The sequence below is a fragment of the Staurois parvus genome, unplaced genomic scaffold, assembly GCF_062004578.1.
Source record: "Staurois parvus isolate SC_StPar_1 unplaced genomic scaffold, SC_StPar_1.0 ptg000275l, whole genome shotgun sequence".
Taxonomy (NCBI): Eukaryota; Metazoa; Chordata; class Amphibia; order Anura; family Ranidae; genus Staurois; species Staurois parvus.
In genome coordinates this window covers 3,444,504-3,465,469 of record NW_028318071.1, presented here as the reverse complement: position 1 = coordinate 3,465,469, position 20,966 = coordinate 3,444,504, and the positions used below count along the sequence as shown (strand labels likewise).

Below are 20,966 nucleotides of genomic sequence, written 5' to 3'. Positions count from 1 at the left end.
TGGGAGGTATGTTTGGGCTCTGAATTTTGGGGTCTAGCATGATATTCCAATGCTAATACTGGGCCTTCCATCCTGAGTTCTAGCTCCATTGACATTTGCCGATTGACCATTGGGGTGTATAGCGCTATCTGTGGTTGCCTGCTCTTCAGAGCTTCTTACTCTTTTAGGAGGGACTGCTTCCTCCTCCGATTTGGTCACTGAGCCACTACTTTCTATTCGTATTCCGAATTTGAATCGGACGGTGAGAGCTCGCTGCTGCTCCCGTCCGTCATACTTAAGATTTTAAATGCCTCCTCAATAGTGTAATTTTTTTTTACATCTTGGCTGTATGATACGTAACTGTGTTGGGTACACTGCTGATGGGTGGCAATGATGGTGGCTCTCTGATGGGTACACTGATTGGGCTGCACTGATGACAGGTACAGTTGCAAGAAAAAGTATGTGAACCCCTTGGGATTACGTGGAGTTTTGCATGAATTGGGCATAAAATGTGCTCTGAATGTCATCTAAGTCACAACAATAGAAGAACACAGTCTGCTGAACATAACACTACACAAACATTAGATGTTGCCATGGTTTAATTGCACATAACATGTAAACATTCACAGTGCAGGGAGGAAAAAGTATGTGAGGCCCTAGCTTAATGACTTCTCCCAGAGCTATTTGGAGCCAGGAGTCAGCCAACCTTGACTCCAATCAGTGTGATGATATTGGATGTGTTACTGACAGCTGTCCTGCCCTTAAAAAACACACACCTGTTTTGGGTTTACTGGTTTCAAGAAGCACTGTCTGATGTGAACCATGCCTCGCAGAAAAGAGCTCTCAGAAGACCTACAATCAAGAATTGTTGACTTGCATGAAGCTGGAAAGGGTTACAAAAGTATCTCCAAAAGCCTTGATGTTCATGTGAGCACGGTAAGACAGACTGTCTACAAATGGAGAAAGTTTAGCACTGTTGCTACTCTTCCTAGGCATGGTCGTCCTGTAAAAATGACTGCAAGAGCACAGCGCAGAATGCTGCATGAGGTAAAGAAGAATCCCAGAGTGTCAGCTAAAGACCTACAAAAATCTCTGGCACATGCTAACATTTTTGTTGACACATCTACAATAAGGAAAACATTAAACAAGAATGGAATACATGGGAGGACACCACGGAGGAAGCCATTGCTGTCCAAAAAGAATATTGCAGCACGTTTGAAGTTTGCAAAAGAGCACCTGGATGTTCCACAGCACTACTGGCAAAATATACTGTGGACAGATGAAACCAAGATTGAGTTGTTTGGGAAGAACACACAACACTATGTGTGGAGAAAAAAAGGCACAGCACACCAACATCAAAACCTCATCCCCACTGTAAAACATGGCAGAGGGAGCATCATGCTTTGGGGCTGCTTTGCTGCCTCAGGGCCTGGACGGATTGTTGTCATTGATGGGAAAATGATTTCCAAAGTTTATCAAGACATTTTGCAGGAAAACATACGACCATCTGTCCGCCAACTGAAGCTCCGCAGAGGATGGGTGATGCAATAGGACAATGACCCAAAGCATACAAGTAATTCAACAAAACAATGGCTGCAACAGCACAGAATATGCCTTCTGGAGTGGCCCAGTCAGAGTCCTGACCTCAACCCGATTGAAATGCTGTGGCATGACCTTAAGAGAGCGATTCACATCAGACATCCCAAGAATATTGCTACACTGAAACAGTTTTGTAAAGAGGAGTGGTCCAAAACTACTCCAGATCGTTGTGCAGGTCTGATCTGCAACTACAGGAAACGTTTAGTTGAGGTTATTGCTGCCAAAGGAGGGTCAACCAGTTATTAAGTCCAAAGGTTCACATACTTTTTCCTCCCTGCACTGTGAATGTTTACATGTTATGTGCAATTAAACCATGGCAACATCTAATGTTTGTGTAGTGTTATGTTCAGCAGACTGTGTTCTTCTATTGTTGTGACTTAGATGACGTTCAGAGCACATTTTATGCCCAATTCATGCAAAACTCCACGTAATCCCAAGGGGTTCACAAACTTTTTCTTGCAACTGTACACTGATAGGCTGCACTGGTGTATGCACTGACAGGTACACTGATGGGCTGCACTGATGGATATGCTGGCACGTACACTAATGGGCTGCATGACAGGTACACTGATGGGCTACACGACAGGTATGCTGATGAGCTGCACGACAGGTATGCTGATGGGCTGTGCTGACAGGTGCATTGATGGGCTATACTGACAGGTATGCTGATGGGCTGTACTTACAGGTACGCTGATGGGCTGCACGAAAGGTACGCTGATGGAATGTGCTGACAGGCTGCACTACAGGTACACTGAAGGACTGTGCTGGCAGGTACACTGATGGGCTGTACTGACAGGTACACTGATGGACTGCGTTAACAGGTATGCTGATGGGCTGTGCTGACAGATGCGCTGATGGGCTGTACTTACAGGTACACTGATGGGCTGCACAAAAGGTACACTGATGGGATGTGCTGACAGGTACACTGATGGGCTGTACTGACAGGTACACTGATGGGCTGCGGTAACAGGTACGCTGATGGGCTTGTGACAGGTACGCTGATGGGCTTGCGACAGGTACGCTGATGGGCTGGCAACAAGTATGCTGATGGGCTCTACTGACAGGTACGCTGATGGGCTGGTGACAGGTACAGTGATGGGCTGGCGACAGGTACCCTGATGGGCAGCTGTAACAGGTACACAGATCTGAAGGGCTGGTGACCGGTACACTGATGGGCTGCTGACAGGTACACTGATTTGATAGGCTGCTGTGTACACAGGGCAATCAGGGCAGTGTGGTGCACAGTACACTGGTAACTCACTGTTCCCCTTCTCCTCCTCACACAGGATCATGTGTCCACTGTTTGCTTACATTTGTGATGGTCTGTGATAGGACACAGCCGATCACACGCACTTTTTAAAAATTGTTTTACTCTGGGGTCCCTCCTAACCTTCCAGACCTAAAGGGCATGGTATGGATTAGGAAAAGGGGGTGGTGGGGGGGGGGGGGTGAGAACCCACGCTGTTCCTTTTTTTAATGTATTTTTTGTTTTATTTTTATTTGTTTTTTTATTTATTTTTAATTTTTTTTTTTTGGGGGGGGGGGTTATTCTCCCCTCTGTCTTTGGCAGTGTCCAGCAACACACTGTATAAGGCAGCAGTGTAAGCAGCCTTATATAATGTGGAGTGTTTGGCGGGCGAACAGTTGGTGGTGAATTCACACTTTAACCCTTCCAAGTTATTCTTGATGATTCAGGATTAGACCCTGCTCTAAAAACTCAAATTATATGCACCTGTCACACATTGTGTTGAAAAAATGGATGTTGGTGCCTCTGCACTGTTAACCCTTAAAGTTACTCTTGATGAGCTCAGAAATTGGCACTGCTCTAACAAACTGGTGCACACACAGGTGCAGAAAAATTGGGTGTTGGTGGTGCCTGAACACTGTAACAGTTATTCTTGCTGGGCCCAGTGTCTGGAAAGGTGTTAAACAAATTTTTCTTCAAGGCGTCCTCAAGATGTTTCATCCTGCTCCTTCTGTGAAAGCAGGATGAGCTCTGCAACTTTACCCTTGAAATGTGGATCAAGAAGGGTTGCCAACCAGTAATGATCCCTCTCTTTGATTCCACGAATCCTCAGGTCCTTTTGCAGGCTTTGCAAAATCAGGGAGCCTATGCTGTGTACGTTTGAGGTGGCAGGAGATTCTGAGTCATCTGGGTCATTGAGGATGACACTGTCAGAAACTACCTCCTCCCAGCCATGTACTAGTCCTGGGGATTAAAAATTGTCCCTTGAAGACTGCCATATGTTATACTCTACTTCCATGCTGCCACAATCCTCCTCTTCCTCCTCCTGTGTGTTCTTCGGCCCCACAGTAATGGTATATGCATAAAGGGGCCTTGAGAGGAAAGTAAGCATGCAATGTTGCTCACCATCCTTGTGGCCGCCTCAAATGGTGACAGTACAGTGCATGCATCCTTTATCAGCAGCCATTGGTGTGGAGAAAAGAAGCCAAGCTCCCCTGAGCCTGGCTTTGTGCACACTCACTCAGGTACTCAATAATGGCCCTCTGCTGCGTGTGCAGCCGCTGCAGCATTGCCAATGTTGAGTTCCACCTGGTGGGTATGTCACAAATGAGGCAGTTGGTGGGCAGATTGAATTCCCGTTGAATGTCAGCCAGCCAAACACTAGCCGTGTTTGACCACTGGAAATGGCCACCGTCTTTTGTGGCCTGCCTCAAATGATCGTGTAAGCTTGGGTACCTGTTCAAGAAACACTGCACCACCAAATTCAGGACATGTGCTAAGCATGGAACTTGTGTCGTGTCCCCATTGGAGGTTGGAGAGAAAAATGGTGCCATTGTCACATACAACCATTCCTGGCTCAAGCTGCTGTGGCGTCAACCACTTCTGAGCCTGCCCCTGCAGAGGTGACAGAATGCCGCATGGCATCTTTTAGCCTGACTGCTTGTGTAGTCCTTTGAATGCTTAGGGAGCACTGCTGGTTCAGAAGACGGTTCAGCAGAAGAGAAGGGGGTGGAGCAGACAGATGTGGAAGAATCACCACCAGCTTTCCAGAAGCATGGTGGCAGAACAAGTTCCAGCACTGAACCCTGTCCTGCATCCTTCCCAGCTGCCAGCAGAGTACCCAGTGCACTGTGAAGGAAATGTAATGTCCCTGACCATGTCTACTGCACCTTGTGGCAGCAGTAATGTAGATCTTGCTGCTGACCGCCCTCTCCAATGAGGCAAAAACATTGCTTTCACATGATGGTACACAGCTGGAATGACCTTACATGTAAAGAAATTTATTTTTGGACCCTGCCACTGTGGTACAGCAAATTCAGGAAGGGGGCAGAGTCCACCACATGGAAAGGCAGCAGTTGTAACGCTAGCAATTTGACCAAGCTAGCATTTAGACGCTGAGCATGTAGATGGGTGGGACAGTATTTTCTCACTTACTTACGTTCGACTCGAACATCAAGCCCATCCCTAATAGTAAGTACATACATTTATGTTACATATTGACTTATACTCAATCACATCTGGTGAACCAAATGCATTAGCAGTGAGCAATCATAGGTATGTAAGCAAGCTTATGTCTGTTTGTTTTTTGTAACTAACCTGTGCCAACAGTTAAGTGCAAAGACAAAAAATGATTGCTGTGTCAGACACTTTACCCGCTTGCCGCCCTGCCACTGTATATATACGCGTGCAGGCGCAAAACCGCGTTTTAAAACGGGTTCCGCGCTCCCGTCATTCTCGCCGGCAAGGGGTGCGCACGCGCGCTCCCGCCGACCCGCGGGTGACACCATTCGATCCCGGAGGGATCAATCATTAGATTTCAGCCAGTGATGTCTGGCTGAAATCAGATGATCGGTCCCTGTCCTATCCTGTCCTGTGTTGACATTTACACAGGACAGGATATGATGTCATTCTTCTCTGCCTGGACACATTCCGTTCCAGACAGAGAAGAAGAAACAGTAAAAGTGAGTACAAAGCACTACACTAACAGAACACACCTAGGTCACATTTAACCCCCTGATTCCCCCCCCCCCAGTTAACCCCTTCACTGCCCTGTCACCAGTGTCACTGATCAGTGAAGCGATTTTTACTGATCACTGTATCAGTGTCGCTGGCGACTTCCGATAGAGTTAGCGCCCCTCCCAGATAGCGCCAGATTGCCCGCCAGTACACCAGTAATCCCGTTTAACCCCTTGATCGCCCCCCCCCAGTTAACCCGTTCACTGCCGTCACCAGTGTCACTGATCAGTGAACCGATTTTTACTGATCACTGTATCAGTGTCGCTGGCAACTTCCGATAGTGTTAGCGCCCCTCACAGATAGCGCCAGATTGCCTGCTAGTACACCAGTAATCCCATTTAACCCCTTAATCTCCCCCCCCCAGTTAACCCCTTCACTGCCCTGTCACCAGTGTCACTGATCAGTGAACCGATTTTTACTGATCACTGTATCAGTGTCGCTGGCGACTTCCGATAGTGTTAGCGCCCCTCCCAGATAGCGCCAGATTGCCCGCTAATACACCAATAATCCCGTCTAACCCCTTGATCGCCCCCCCCCCCCGAGCTGACCCCTTCACTGCCCTGTCAGCAGTGTCATTGATCAGTGAACAGATTTTTACTGATCACTGTATCAGTGTTGCTGGCGACTTCCGATAGTGTTAGCGCCCCTCCCAGATAGCGCCAGTTTGCCCGTTAGTGCACCAGAAATCCCATTTAACCCCTTGATCGCCCCCCTCTCCCCCCCAGTTAACCCCTTCACTGCCCTGTCACCAGTGTCATTGATTACAGTGAACAGATTTTTACTGATCACTGTATTAGTGTCACTGGTGACTTCCGATAGTGTTAGCGCCCCTCCCAGATAGCGCCAGTTTGCCCGCTAATGCATGGGATTTTTTTTTACTAAAAACATGTAGCAGAATACATTTTGGCTTAAATTTATGACTAACTTTGAGTTTACGATATATTTTTTATAGCTGAAAGTAGAAAATATTGTTTTTTTTCAAAAGTTTCGTGTTTTATTTGTTTATAGCGCAAAAAATAAAAAGCGCACAGGTGATCAAATACCACCAAAAGAAATCTCTATTTCTGTGAAAAAAAGGACGTAAATTTCATTTGGGTACAGCATTGCATGACCGCGCAATTATCATTTGAATTAGTGCAGCGCTGTATAGCAAAAAAAGGCATAAATTACAGTATCTATACCATAGTTTGTAGACGCTATAACTTTCACACAAAGCAATCAATATACACTTATTGGGATTTTTTTTTACCAAAAACATGTAGCAGAATACATTTTGGCTTAAATTTATGACTAACTTTGAGTTTACAATATATTTTTTATAGCTGAAAGTAGAAAATATTGTTTTTTTTCAAATTTTTTGTGGTTTTTTGTTTATAGCGCAAAAAATAAAAAGCGCACAGGTGATCAAATACCACCAAAAGAAAGCTCTATTCTTTTGTAGCAGAATACACTCTAAAAAATAATGTTTTGGCTCAACAACAAAAAATTAACGCAACAGTTTGCATCAAGCTTTTTAAGTTATGACAATGTCTGGTGAAATTAAGTTGAAGTAACAAACTACATTGCATTGAGGTAATTAGCTTTTCTGATAGAAATGAATGCATTTTTATTTACCGCCAACTTAATTACTGGCATTATAAACACATGTTTTTAAGTTGAGTACTTAAACATATTAAGTTAATTCAAATAGTTTTTCCAGTTTTTATAAGAAACCTTCAAGTCACGTGTACTTAATGGCTACAATTATGAGCAAGTTTTTTAAAGTTAAAAAGCAGTTAAAAATCAAGTTGATCCAAATTCATTTTCTGTATTAGTTTTTAGCTTTTTTTTTTATACTAGCTTTCAAAAATGAATTAATCAGTTTAGGCTTACACTAGAATGTGTTGTAGAAACCCCGCAATCTGTGTGCATTTCGCGCACCGCATTCAAAATCGCACTACCCTTGCAGTCTGCAGTGGATGTCAGTGTTGCAAACATAGTGCATTTGCCGGCACCAGATTGCATGGTACAAAACAAAACATGCAATCTGGTTGCACTGTGGTTCAAAAATTGGTGCATGCATGTCTTTGGTGCGATGTGGTGTGATTTGAGCTCATTCAAAATGAATGAGCTCAAATTGCATTACACTGAACCACATGTGAATTGCACAGGAATGTGTTGCAGTTCCTTTGTGATTCACATGCACTTCATTGTGTGAACCAAGGCCCAACAATCCAATTGTTAAACAATTGACATTTTTTGCACACCAAAATCAAATCCTTAAAGTTGTACAGATGAATGAGTAAGCACTTTGCATTAAGATTTTTTTAAAATTGTCTGTCTGGTGCAGAAACTGTTTCTCTACAAGACCTTTGCTATAGTGTGCAACAAATTGTGGCAATATAGTGAAGCTATTGGAGGATATTGAAAGTTGATATTTTGTGAGCTTTCTTACAATTTGCTATATTCTTTCCGCATTACCCTGCGACCATCATTTTGTGAACTGAAATAAAAGTGAAAAATGTCATCTGAGTATGACTGTGCTATGGAACACATACGTTCTTCAGAGAATACTGTACTTGAGACCCATTACTTTAGCACTGGCTTTCAGTCCATCAAGTTCAAGGAACAGTTTTTGAAACAACTGAGACTTGATTTGTGTTAAATGAATGGGGGTGGAGACTTGCAATGCAGCTCTCAATGTAGAGCAAAATTAAGTTACCAAGTCATATTTATTAAGGTACCTTAACTTAAATTTCATTGTACAACAATGAATGCAGAAATGTAACTGTACATGACACACAATATTAAGTTGATGTAATTTCCAACATTATCATTTCAACACAACTCATGAAAGTAGGTTTTTAAATGAAAAAGTTTATTTAAACCAATAAATTAGGATTTTTATCTTGGAAATACACATTTAATTAAGTGGTGGTAACAGGTCGCTTGAGTTATTTTTTAGACTGTACATTTTGGCTTAAATTTATGACTAACTTTGAGTTTATGATATATTTTTTATAGCTGAAAGTAGAAAATATTGTTTTTTTTCAAAATTTTCGTGGTTTTTTGTTTATAGCGCAAAAAATAAAAAGTGCACAGGTGATCAAATACCACCAAAAGAAAGCTCTATTTGTGTGAAAAAAAGGACGTAAATTTCGTTTGGGTACAGCATTGCATGACCGCGCAATTATCATTTGAATTAGTGCAGCGCTGTATAGCAAAAAAAGGCATAAATTACAGTATCTATACCATAGTTTGTAGACGCTATAACTTTCACACAAAGCAATCAATATACACTTATTGGGATTTTTTTTACCAAAAACATGTAGCAGAATACATTTTGGCTTAAATTTATGACTAACTTTGAGTTTACAATATATTTTTTATAGCTGAAATTAGAAAATGTTTTTTTTCAAAATTTTTGTGGTTTTTTGTTTATAGCGCAAAAAATAAATAGCGCACAGGTGATCAAATACCACCAAAAGAAAGCTCTATTTGTGTGAAAAAAAGGACGTAAATTTCGTTTGGGTACAGCATTGCATGACCACGCAATTATCATTTGAATTAGTGCAGCGCTGTATAGCAAAAAAAGGCATAAATTACAGTATCTATACCAGGGGTGGGCAAACTTTTTGACTTGAGGGCCGCAATGGGTTCATATATTGGACCCGGGGGCCGGACCAAGAGTAGATGAATGATGTGTATGTGTCATCCATAGTAAGTATAGTAATATTCCCCCATAGTAAGCATAGTAATTAATCCCCCATAGTAATTCATCCCCCATAGTAATTCATCCCCCATATAATAATTCATCCCCCATATAATAATTCATCCCCCATATAGTAATTCATCCCCCATATAATAATTCATCCCCCATATAGTAATTCATCCCCCCTATAGTAATTCATCCCCCATAGTAATTCATCCCCCATATAGTAATTCATCCCCCCTATAGTAATTAATCCCCCATAGTAATTAATCCCCCATAGTAATTCATCCCCCATATAGTAATTCATCCCCCATAGTAATTCATCCCCCATATAGTAATTCATCCCCCATATAGTAATTCATCCCCCATATAGTAATTAATCCCCCATATAGTAATTCATCCCCCATAGTAATTCATCCCCCATATAGTAATTCATCCCCCCTATAGTAATTCATTCCCCATATTAATTCATCCCCCATATTAAGTCCCCAAGCCCCCCCTGTGTCAATTCACTTACCTTTGCTCCGCGCGTTCCTCTCGTCGTATTCCCGCGCCGTTCCGGTGTAGCATGAAAATCTGTCTCCTATGAGGATCTGTCCCCCTCGACGTATCTGCGCATGTGCCAGTTTCAGGCATTAGCAGCCGATCGGCGATCTCCGGCACATGCGCAGATACGTCGAGGGGGACAGATCATCCTGACAGTATCACGCTCCGCGGGCCGGATTAAAAGGTCCGCCGGGCCATATACGGCCCGCGGGCCGTAGTTTGCCCATTGCTGATCTATACCATAGTTTGTAGACGCTATAACTTTCACACAAAGCAATCAATATACACTTATTGGGATTTTTTTTACCAAAAATATGTAGCAGAATACATTTTGGCCTAAATTTATGACTAACTTTGAGTTTACGATATATTTTTTATAGCTGAAAGTAGAAAATATTGTTTTTTTTCAAAATGTTTGTGGTTTTTTGTTTATAGCGCAAAAAATAAAAAGCGCACAGGTGATCAAATACCACCAAAAGAAAGCTCTATTTGTGTGAAAAAAAGGACGTAAATTTCGTTTGGGTACAGCATTGCATGACCGCGCAATTATCATTTGAATTAGTGCAGCGCTGTATAGCAAAAAAAGGCGTAAGTTACAGTATCTATACCATAGTTTGTAGACGCTATAACTTTCACACAAAGCAATCAATATACACTTATTGGGATTTTTTTTACCAAAAACATGTAGCAGAATACATTTTGGATTAAATTTATGACTAACTGTGAGTTTACGATATATTTTTTATAGCTGAAAGTAGAAAATATTTTTTTTTTAAAACATTTTTGTGGTTTTTTGTTTATAGCGCAAAAAATAAAAAGCGCACAGTTGATCAAATACCACCAAAAGAAAGCTCTATTTGTGTGAAAAAATGGACGTAAATTTCGTTTGGGTACTGCATTGCATGACCGCGCAATTATCATTTGAATTAGTGCAGCGCCAAACAGCAAAAAAGGCCTGGTCATTAAGGGGGGGTAAATCCTCAGGTGCTCAAGTGGTTACTGTAAATTAGATTTTCTACTGGAAGAGAAGAGAACTTGTCACCACAGAGTGAATTGTATATATTCTTGCTAAAATAAATACTACATATATTTACCTTTCCATCAGCCTGTTTTTTGATAAGACACCTCTTCACTGCTCTCCAGGCAGCTGCAAGTATTCATACACTTTTCAGTGAGTGAACACCTGGTCCCTCTGCCAGCTTATATGTCACTACTGGATGTACAAGCTGGTGGGAGGAACCACAGTGACCAACAGGGCAGCAGGTATTTGACCTATCTGACTGAGCATATGCAGAGGTCCATGAGCAGGAAGGCGGCATCTTTTCTTTTAGCCTAAAAATATATGTTATCTCATTTTTTTTAATGGAGACCAAATTCACAAATTACCCATTGTGCAAAAACTGTTGGAAATTTATATTGGTACTCAGTGTTTGCATGATACAGCCTATAAATATACTGTAGTAATTATTAGAATGAAAATGGACTGTTTTTCTCTTGCAGATGTGGATGAATGCGTAGATGAGTCCAATTGTGTCAATGGTCAATGTATCAATACTCGAGGCTCCTTCTATTGCCGTTGCCCACTACATATGCAGTACCACACAGAACACAAGCTTTGTGTACCCAATACTGAGCTAGGTAAGGATATTCCATGCATTTACTGATTAATTGTGCCTCTCTCAGCTATGCAATGAATTTTATAATTCTAAGCCTGCAACATTGGTTTATTTTATAATGCGACAAAGTTATTTTTTAGGTTATTTTGAAATGCTTGTTGCAAATTAGATCTAGTTACATGAAAAGATACAGTACATTAATTACGTATATGGCTGCAATAAAGAAACTACCACAAATGTGTAACATATTGAGAACGGAGATGTGAAGTTTTCAGATCACACAAAACACAATTGCAGTGTGTAATATACAAGTCAGCGTGCAGAGTGCAATGGTCAAGAGTATGTAATGTGCAGCACAGCATACAGAGTGCAGGTCACAAGAATGTGCATTCCCCCTGCTCCCCCCATCTACAGGTCTTCTTTGTGTCCTTTGTTGACAGACCACATCTGCATCCCCATCCGCAGCTCACCTCTGCCCTTTCTGTTTACAGCTCACCTCTGGGTCCCCATCCACAGTTTGCCTCTACACTCCTGTCCACTGCTCACCTCCGCATTTCTATCCACAGCTCACCTCTGCATTTCCATCCTTAGCACACCTTTGTGCTCATGTCCACAGCTCACCTGTGCATCCCAGGTCAAAGGTTTCACCTCTGCACCTAGCACCACCCCCTATTCACAGCTCTCAACTCTACACCCAACCCTCACTCATCTACAGCTCTCATCTCTGCTCCAAGCTTCCACCCATCTACAGTTCTCACGTCTTTACCCAGCCTCCACCAATCTACAGTTCTCACCTCTTCACCCAGTCCCAACCCATCTACAGTTCTCACCTCTTCACCTTCCCTCCTACCTACAGCTTTCATTCCTGCTGCACTCACTGACTCCCTATTAACAGCTCTCACCTTTGGCACTGCACGCTCCAAAATCATTATTTGGCTCATTTGTCCTCCTTACAACAGTGGACAAAGCTCTTTTCAATAACCACCAACGTGGGCTTTTTTCAAACAGACAGCAGACTTAATGCAATGCCACTCTTGGGGGGCGTGGCTAGCCGCCGAGGAGAATGGCCGCCTAATTCTGGAGCTCCCACCGGCCGGATCAAGCTGCTTCACAGCACGGAGGAGTCGAGTGAGGCAGATCCTCTTCAGTATGGGGAAACCTGACCAGATGCACTCCGGCACCCGATCACGGTCTCCAAGCGGCCCCAACACCGCGGGGAGACACATTAAGGAGCTATTCAGCTCCCAGCAGCAGAGAGCATGGCCGCAGCCTTCTCCCTCTCTCTCTCTCCATCCCCCACTCCCCCTCCCTCTACAGCCACTGACACAGGCTGTTCTCCCTGCATGGCTGTACACGCTGGGCATGACACAGTGCCACAGCACGATTTTTCCTCTGCTACTCAATCCCTCTCACTAAGGGATTTGCAAGCTGTGGCCGCTGACATAAAGGCCACTTTAACCACTGCTCTGACTACTGCCCTTAACGATTTGCGGGAGGATATCCGCTCAATGGGCTCAAGGCTGGATCAGGTGGAGTCAGTCTCCAGACAAAACAAGTCCACCATACTCCACTTACAGCGACAGTCAGAGATTCATACCTTGACTATTCCTGGAGTTCTACAGGCATATTGAGGACTTAGACAATCGTGGCGGTAGACATAACATTAGAATCCGTGGCCTACCAGAATCCGTGGAAACCACTGATATTCCCAAGGCAGTAACGACCATCTTTAACGACCTCTTGGGCCGCCGGCCAACAACCCCGATTGACATGGAGCGTGTGCACAGGGCGATCCGGCCCAGGGGGGGTGACGCGGACCCACCCAGAGATATTGTCTGCTGCACTGTCAATTTCCCGCTCAAGGAGGATATACTTAGATGCGCCAGGGACAGAAGACATCTGACTTACGAAGGGGCGGATATACAACTGTTTCAGGACTTATCCAGTATGACCTTATGGCAAAGGCGAGCTCTGCGTCCACTATTAGACACGCTCCGCTCCCGCAATATTCTCTACAGATGGAGATTTCCTTTTTGCCTTTCAGCACGGGCTGGCGGCCACACCTTTGACTTGCGAGTCCCCGAAGACCTGCCATCTTTCTGTTCCTCTTTGAGCATTCCACTGATAGACCTGCCTGAATGGCATAGGTCTTTGAGATTGCAGCCGGCCCTGGATCTGGGTTCTGCAGACCCATCGTAGATGTCAGACAGCCCCTTTGACTCCTCCAAGACTCCCCACAGGGGGTGCTGTGGCCGTTTCTAGCCCAACGGCCTCTCCTGCGCACAGAAAATCACAGCACGAGATTTAAATGCACCTAATCCTCATCCACCCGTGCCACTTCTGTGCACCCTTTATCAGTTGCCTGCAGTTTGCTTCAACTTTCCACGTTTCACTACTGTTTCGCCTAAAGAGTCCCGAATGTCTCTCTCCCTCCCACTCGTTGTGCATTGGACTTCCATTCTTTTCAAAACACCATGTGCTTGCATAGATGGGAGCCAACTCTTCAGGGGTCAGACCCACAGTCATTGACCGGAAGACATCCGACGGGCCCCTCTCATTTATCCTTGTCCCAATGGCTGACGAGCATTGTCCATATTACAGCCGGTTCTTCCTCCTTGGCCAACGACCTGACCCCCGGCTCGCTTTCTACTGATGATACTCAGCATCCCGGGCCCCCCAACGGACCCTGTGCCTCCAATTGGCTTGGGACCTGCCCTACGAGCTGGACTCCCACGCACCCGAATTGTCTGCCAGCTTCCTGATGGTTTGTCCTCCATTGGCTGCATCCTCTTTGTACCCCCAGAGCCTCATCCCGCCTCATTGAATGTCGTCCTGCTACTTCTGAGGAAGCATCCAGATGAACTTTGCTTCTCCTCTGCCTGCTGCGATTTGCTCTGCACAGCCGATTTCTTCAGAGGAGATCTCAGTGAACTGAGTATAGTATACAACATATTTGGGACAGTGGCGGGGGCCTGATGCCTTGCTTGAGGGGGGGTTTGGGGGGAGTGGGTGCTGGGTGTGGGGAGTGGGTTGCAGCTTATAGGGGAAGAATGCAGGTGTTATTCTATCATCTTTCTGGTCAGGCGAACGAGCATCACCTCTCCCTGCTTCTTACCAGACTGTCCCGTCTGGACATGCCTTCTTCCTCCTCGATTTTTGACTTGGCTGGAAAGACACATCTGGGGGTGCTCACACTACTGATACTTCCCTGATGCCCGCTTTTCCTATGCCCCTAGGTTCCCTTCGGCCTCACTGATGCGCGAGAAGTGATGCTCTTCCCTTTTGTTATTAAAGGGGCCTTAGATAACTTATTTTTACCTATACACATAATACTTAGCCATTTCTATGTTTTGCGATGTAATGACTGGTTCTGACCCTAGCGAGATCCGACTGTTACTGCTAGATACTTGGGACTCAATGGTGTTTTGTCTGTTTTTGCACTGACCTTCAATTGTATTGCCTATGTTGACCCTTTGATACTCTGTTCCTTGTTAAGGGGATGCTTGTAATACTCGTCAAGGCCCTCTACACTTTCGTGTTTTGTCTTTTCCCCATTACAGGTCTTGTGACTGTCTCAATATATTCTGACTTTTCTCACATATTTGTCTCCTCTGTACCTTGATACTCCAGGCACATATTGAGTAGGGGCAGCCTCTGACCGGATTTCTACCACTTATATTGTACCCCTGTCCCTGCCTACAAATTTGTGTCACACGCATAATTTACGCCTTGCTACCTTACAGAGAAGGTTGGAGGCCATTGCTACATATTATGCCCCGAGAATACTCTGCAACATAAGTCACTATCGAATTCCCTCCTCCTCAAATTGTATTTTTCCATTTGTTTACTCATTTTATTCTCGTCTCGACTTCTACTTTGTTCCCCACACAGTGGACTCTGTGAGTTCTTACTGAACATTTTTACGGCTCGTATTACTATATTGACTTTTCCATTTCTCTTTTTCTGATCTCTTTCCTACTTCTCCTCTTGGCATTCTTCCCTTCTCTCTCTGATTTTTCCCTTCTTTCCTAGTCTCTTCTTTTCTCACGTGGAATAGCAGGTCTCTTCCTCAAGCCGTTCACCCTTAATACTTCTTTCTCTCGGTTCCCTCCCCCTTTTTTTTTCCCTTTCTCCTTCTTCCCCCCCGCTCCCCTCACCCCTAGTGCGCAGTGGCCCCAGATTTCCGCAATACGGACAGGTTATCATGTCACCCTCCACCTCAGTCTCGGGACCATTGTCCTTGAAATTCCTCTCACTCCAAGGGTCTGAACACACCCGAAAAGCGTTCCATGCTGCTCTCCTACCTGCATAAACAAAAAGCGGATGTGGTCTTCCTCCAAGAGACGCACTTTCGCCAGGACTCCATTCCCAAGCTTTCCATTTTCCCACAGTCCTCCACGCCACCAATCCTTTGGCCAAATCAAAGGGAGTAGCTATTTTATTCGCTAGACATTGTCCTTTCACTATGTCTAATTCCCTTGTAGATCCTGAAGGCAGATACTTGTTTGTAAAGGGCGTTTTTGCCAATAGACCCGTTACATTTGCTAATGTTTATGCTCCCAACATCAAGCAGGTTTCTTTCATGCCTTCAATCACAACCGCTCTAGCTGCGTTCCAATCAGGAGTATTGATATTAGGGGGAGTATTTGAAATCCACTGTTAGACTCCTCCTCAGGTAGCTCCTTTTTACCATTCAAGACCCTCAAGCAAATATGCATACAGCTACAACACTTACAATTGCACGACTCCTGGAGAACCCTCTACCCTTCTGTGAAGGATTACTCATTTTATTCCGCACCACATAACAAATACTCTAGGATAGATTACTTTTTTTTGTCACAATCGGATCTTCAACTCCTCCATGCTGCTTCCATAGAACCAATGGTTCTTTCCGACCACCACCCCATCACCATGACTTTACGGTTCCCAGATAAATACATTCGCTCAAAATTTTGGCACCTAGATGCTTCCCTTCTTGCAGATTCTGCTATTGAACAGGAGATCTGCTCTAATCTGATGGAATACTTTTCCCTATATTGCTCTCCGGAAACCTCCCCCCTCACGCAGTGGGAGGCCCATAAGTGTGTTATCCTTGGTTTCCTCATAGCAGCGGCGATGAAGCATAAAAGGGATAGACAAGAGCGTTTGAAACTCCTCATGGATAAGATCCATTCTTTGGAGAAAGCACATAAGCGGTCTCTGGCTGCGTCGACCCTATCCGAACTCATGAGCACACGCTCACAACTTCTTACCGAACTGGGTAAGGTGGTTAAGAAACGGTACATTCTCTCACAAAAGCTATACTATGAATTTGCTAACAAGAGAGGGAAGTTTCTTGCTAGAGCTCTCCGCGAGAAACGATCCAGTATGATGGTGCATAAGTTTAGAGGTTCAGATGGCATTATGGCCACATCTAACCCTGACATTGCCACCCATTTTGAACAATTTTATGCATCCTTATACAATCTCCCTCCTAAACGTCTCCCTCTGCCTACTGACAAATCCAGGGCTTCCTTGATTTCTGAATTCCTCCATCTCCACGGTCCGACGGCTCTCTCGGAGGACTCGGTTAATTCTCTGTAAAAGGACTTGACCCTGAATGAATTGCAGTGTGCTTTAAAGCAGTTGAAACCTGGTAAGAGCCTGGGCCCGGGTGGCTTTTCTGCAGCCTATTACAAATCTTTCCTAGATATCCTGGGTACTCCTTTCCTTTCGGCATTTAATACTTTCTCTCAGTCTCCCCAGTCTCAAAATTGACTTCTAGAAGCCCATATAACAGTTATCCCCAAAGGTGACAAAGATACCACACAGGTTTATAACTACAGACCCATTTCCCTGCTGAATGTTGACATTAAAATCTTTGCGAAGATCCTTGCTAATCGACTTCTTCCCTTGCTTCCCTCCTTGATCAGCTTAGATCAAGTTGGATTCATTCTGGGCAGGGAAGCAAGGGATAATACCATTAAGGCCCTTAACCTCCACCATTGGCTTCGCAAATCTAACTCTCCTGTTTTTTTCCTTTCCCTGGATGCAGAAAAGGCCTTTGATAGGATTGCATGGGATTATTTGAAGGCTTCTTTGGTGGCACTGGGTTTGGGTGGGAAGATGCTCAACTTTATAATGACCCTATACTCAGGCCCTACCGCTCGAGTTCAGGTCAACTCTTTTCATTTAGGAAATGGTACGCGTCAGGGTTGCCCCCTTTCCCCGCTCTTGTTTGTCCTATCCCTGGAGCCCCTACTACGGAAAATATGCTCCAACCCCGACATCAAAGGGATCAAGGTATCGGACAAGGAATATAAGCTTGTGGCTTACGTGGACGATATCCTTCTTTTCCTTGCTGATCCTCATATCACTCTGCCGAACTTTCTAAAAGATTTTGTCTTTTCGATTCTTGTCAAATTTTAAAATAAATTTTTCCAAGTCCTTCGCTCTCAACATCACCCTGCCCTCGGAAGTAGTCTCTTTTTGTGAGTCGCATTTCCCGTTTCAATGGGAAAGGGACTCCCTTTCCTATCTTGGTGTGCAGTTTACCCGCAACCTCGATGACCTATATGCGAAAAACTTCCTTCCCGCTCTCCGTTCTCTCCAAGAGGGTCTTAATAAATGGCATCGTCCTTGCTTCTCATGGTTTGAAAGGGCAGCGATAATTAAAATGAACATACTTCCCCGCCTCCTCTATCTCTTTCAAACTGTGCCCATTCATATACCTCTTGCTTTCTTCACATCGTGCAAAAAACTGTGCTCCCTATTCCTATGGAACCATAAGCATCCGCGCATCGCTTTCTCTCAATTGACTCTTCCTAAACTTAAAGGTGGAATCGGGCTCCCTGACCTTCACCGTTACTACTGGGCGTCTCACCTCTCCTGAGTAGTGGATTGGCACGTCCACACTGCCTCCAAAGACTGGGAACAATTAAAAAATGCCTTCTCACCCTCACCCCTGACATCGATCCCATGGCTTCTACCGAAGCATACGCCTCAAGTCCTTCTCACTCACCCTTTGGTGGGGCCTACCTTAAAAACTTTCTGCATGACTTGCAAATCTGTATCCATCTCCGAGTCACCAAATCTCTTAACCTCCATTCGACTCAATCCTGACTTCCTGCATAAAGATTTCTTATCCGAACACTGGCCACATGACCAGATTTTAGTTAAACACTTTCTCCATGAAGGCAAGGTGAAACCATTTCACAAACTGCGTGAAAGCCTGGGTACCGCAAATTTTCTTTCTGGGCCTATTTGCAGATAAGGTACTTTCTGCTTTCACATAAACCCTTCCATAATTGGACCCGTCCTCTTACTCCTTTTGAATATATATGCTCTAAAGGTGAACCGCTTAAGCATTTGATCTCTAGATTTATCCCCTCCTCATTGAGAGTAGGGCCTATAACTCTCTACCCTTATGCCGTGCTTGGAACAGAGACTTGGAAGATAATCTGTTGGATTCTGACTGGGACCTAATATTCATGTACAGTATTCTCATAAATGTTCCCTTAACGTTTCGACGCAGGAAAACGGCTACAAACTGGCATCGAGATGGTACCGAACCCCTTCGAGAATCTGTCATTTCAACCCCTCCTTTCCTAACAGCTGTTGGAGATGTGGGACTTCAGATGGATCATTTCTCCATATTTGGTGGTCCTGTCCAAGCAGTCAACCATTCTGGCAGGAGGTCCATAGGCTTGTAGTGTCTGTGACAGCCTTACCCATAGTTCTGTCCCCAGCTCAGTTTCTTCTCCACCATTCTTCCCTTCCCAGGGGACAATACTATAAATCTTTGGCCATGCATATGGTCAATGCAGCCAGACTCTGTCTTCCCGTTCTTTGGGGCTCCACTTGCCCCCCCTCCATACGTGATTGGCTTACCCGTGTGGGAAAAATGGCGGAAATGGAGGAACTGATTGCGACGGCACTTGACACTCCTATTAAATTCTCCCATATTTGGGCCTGCTGGACTCACTTCATAACTACCCCTACATACCAGTCCCTCATGGACCATGAATCTGTCTGATTTAGTTCAGTTCTCCTGTTGATGTTACTCCATTACACTAGATCTTACGGTAGGCATTGATCTCCCTTTCTGTGTTTTATCCCTACCTACGTGACTTTGGTGATAGCTTAATTCCTGACCTCATCCATGCTTAACCCCTGGTATTGCCGTTAAGACAAACTTCGCTCGTTTCCCTCCCCCCCCTTTTTTTTTCTCTCGTCACACCTCCCCTGCATTCCCTTCCCCCCCCCCCTTTCCTCCCCCCCCCTTTTTTTTCCTTCTTTTCTTTTTTCTTCTCTCTTTTTCTCTTCTTTTCTTTCTTTCTCATTTTTTCTCCTCTCTCCCTTTTGTTACATGCTCTGATAGTTTTGGATCATACTCAATGGAACACTAGGCATGCTAATATCTTACTCTCCCTACTTTCATCAGCGGCCCTTACAACAATTTAAGTTTGTTTCAGTTACCTCTGTTGTCATAAGCTTATGGCCCTGCCTTGTGCACAGGTGCCGCGTTTATCCTCCCTCCCTTTACAGCTCTGCATTGCAAAGCACACGCATAGGAGATTCAACGCAGCAACATTCCAGATCGCATTACAATGACGCCTGATTACTGCAAGCATAACCATGTTGTAGCCTAGTTTAATAACGTTGCATATATTTTTGTATTCGATTTCTTGATGATTCGTTGTATGCATTGCCTAATGTCTCATTTATATGTCATTTGCATGTCTTTTGTATCATTGCACTTCATCAATAAACGTTTTTGGAATAAATGCAATGCCACTCTTACACAAGGAAACATGGCTGGCAAGCAAAGTAGGCACCCTGTGCATCAGTTGAGAGATAAGGGGCATGTGCCTTTAGTCTCAGGGAGCTCTGCAGACAGGTGATCCTGCAGCAGGATGGTTAGTAATGCTTAGCACCTCACAGCTTCCAGAACAGCCTGGGGGCTACAATTGAAATCTGGGGGGTCATTGCCCTCCTCAGCACCCACCTTAGACCTGATCTTAATTGATTCCTAGATCTACCCAGCAGACCAGAGCAGTATTTGAATATTGCATTTTATTTTTGCAGTGCTATTTGTATGTGATTTATTAGTCACTATTTCATTCACTTTTTAGTGGGTGTACAGGTGAAACTCGAAAAAATAGAATATCGTGAAGTTAATTTATTTCAGTAATGCAACTTAAAAGGTGAAACTAATATATGAGATAGACTCATTACATGCAAAGCAAGATAGTTCAAGCTGTGATTTGTCATAATTGTGATGATTATGGCTTATAGCTCATGAAAACCCCATATCTACAATCTCAGAAAATTAGAATATTACATGCAATCAATAAAACAAGGATTGTACATAGAACAATATCGGACCTCTGAAAAGTATAAACATGCATATGTACTCAGTACTTGGTGTGGGCCCCTTTTGCAGCAATTACTGCATCAATGCGGCGTGGCATGGAAGCTATCAGCCTGTGGCACTGCTAAGGTATTATAGTCTAGTCTGCTAAGGTATTATAGGTCTCATGTCTCTCATCTTTCTCTTGGCAATGCCCCATAG

General features: G+C 44.2%; 1 protein-coding gene across 6 annotated transcripts in view; it reads left to right on the top strand.

Annotated features, from left to right (window-relative positions):
- The window catches only part of LOC149459085 (latent-transforming growth factor beta-binding protein 3-like), a 999,560-nt gene that overhangs the window by 567,454 nt on the left and 411,140 nt on the right, over positions 1–20,966 (top strand). For all 6 annotated transcript variants that reach the window (XM_089681663.1, XM_089681666.1, XM_089681665.1 and 3 more), the window contains one exon: positions 11,298–11,435. In XM_089681663.1, coding sequence (XP_089537789.1) covers positions 11,298–11,435 — 138 coding nt within the window. The remainder of the gene's footprint in view (positions 1–11,297; positions 11,436–20,966) is intronic.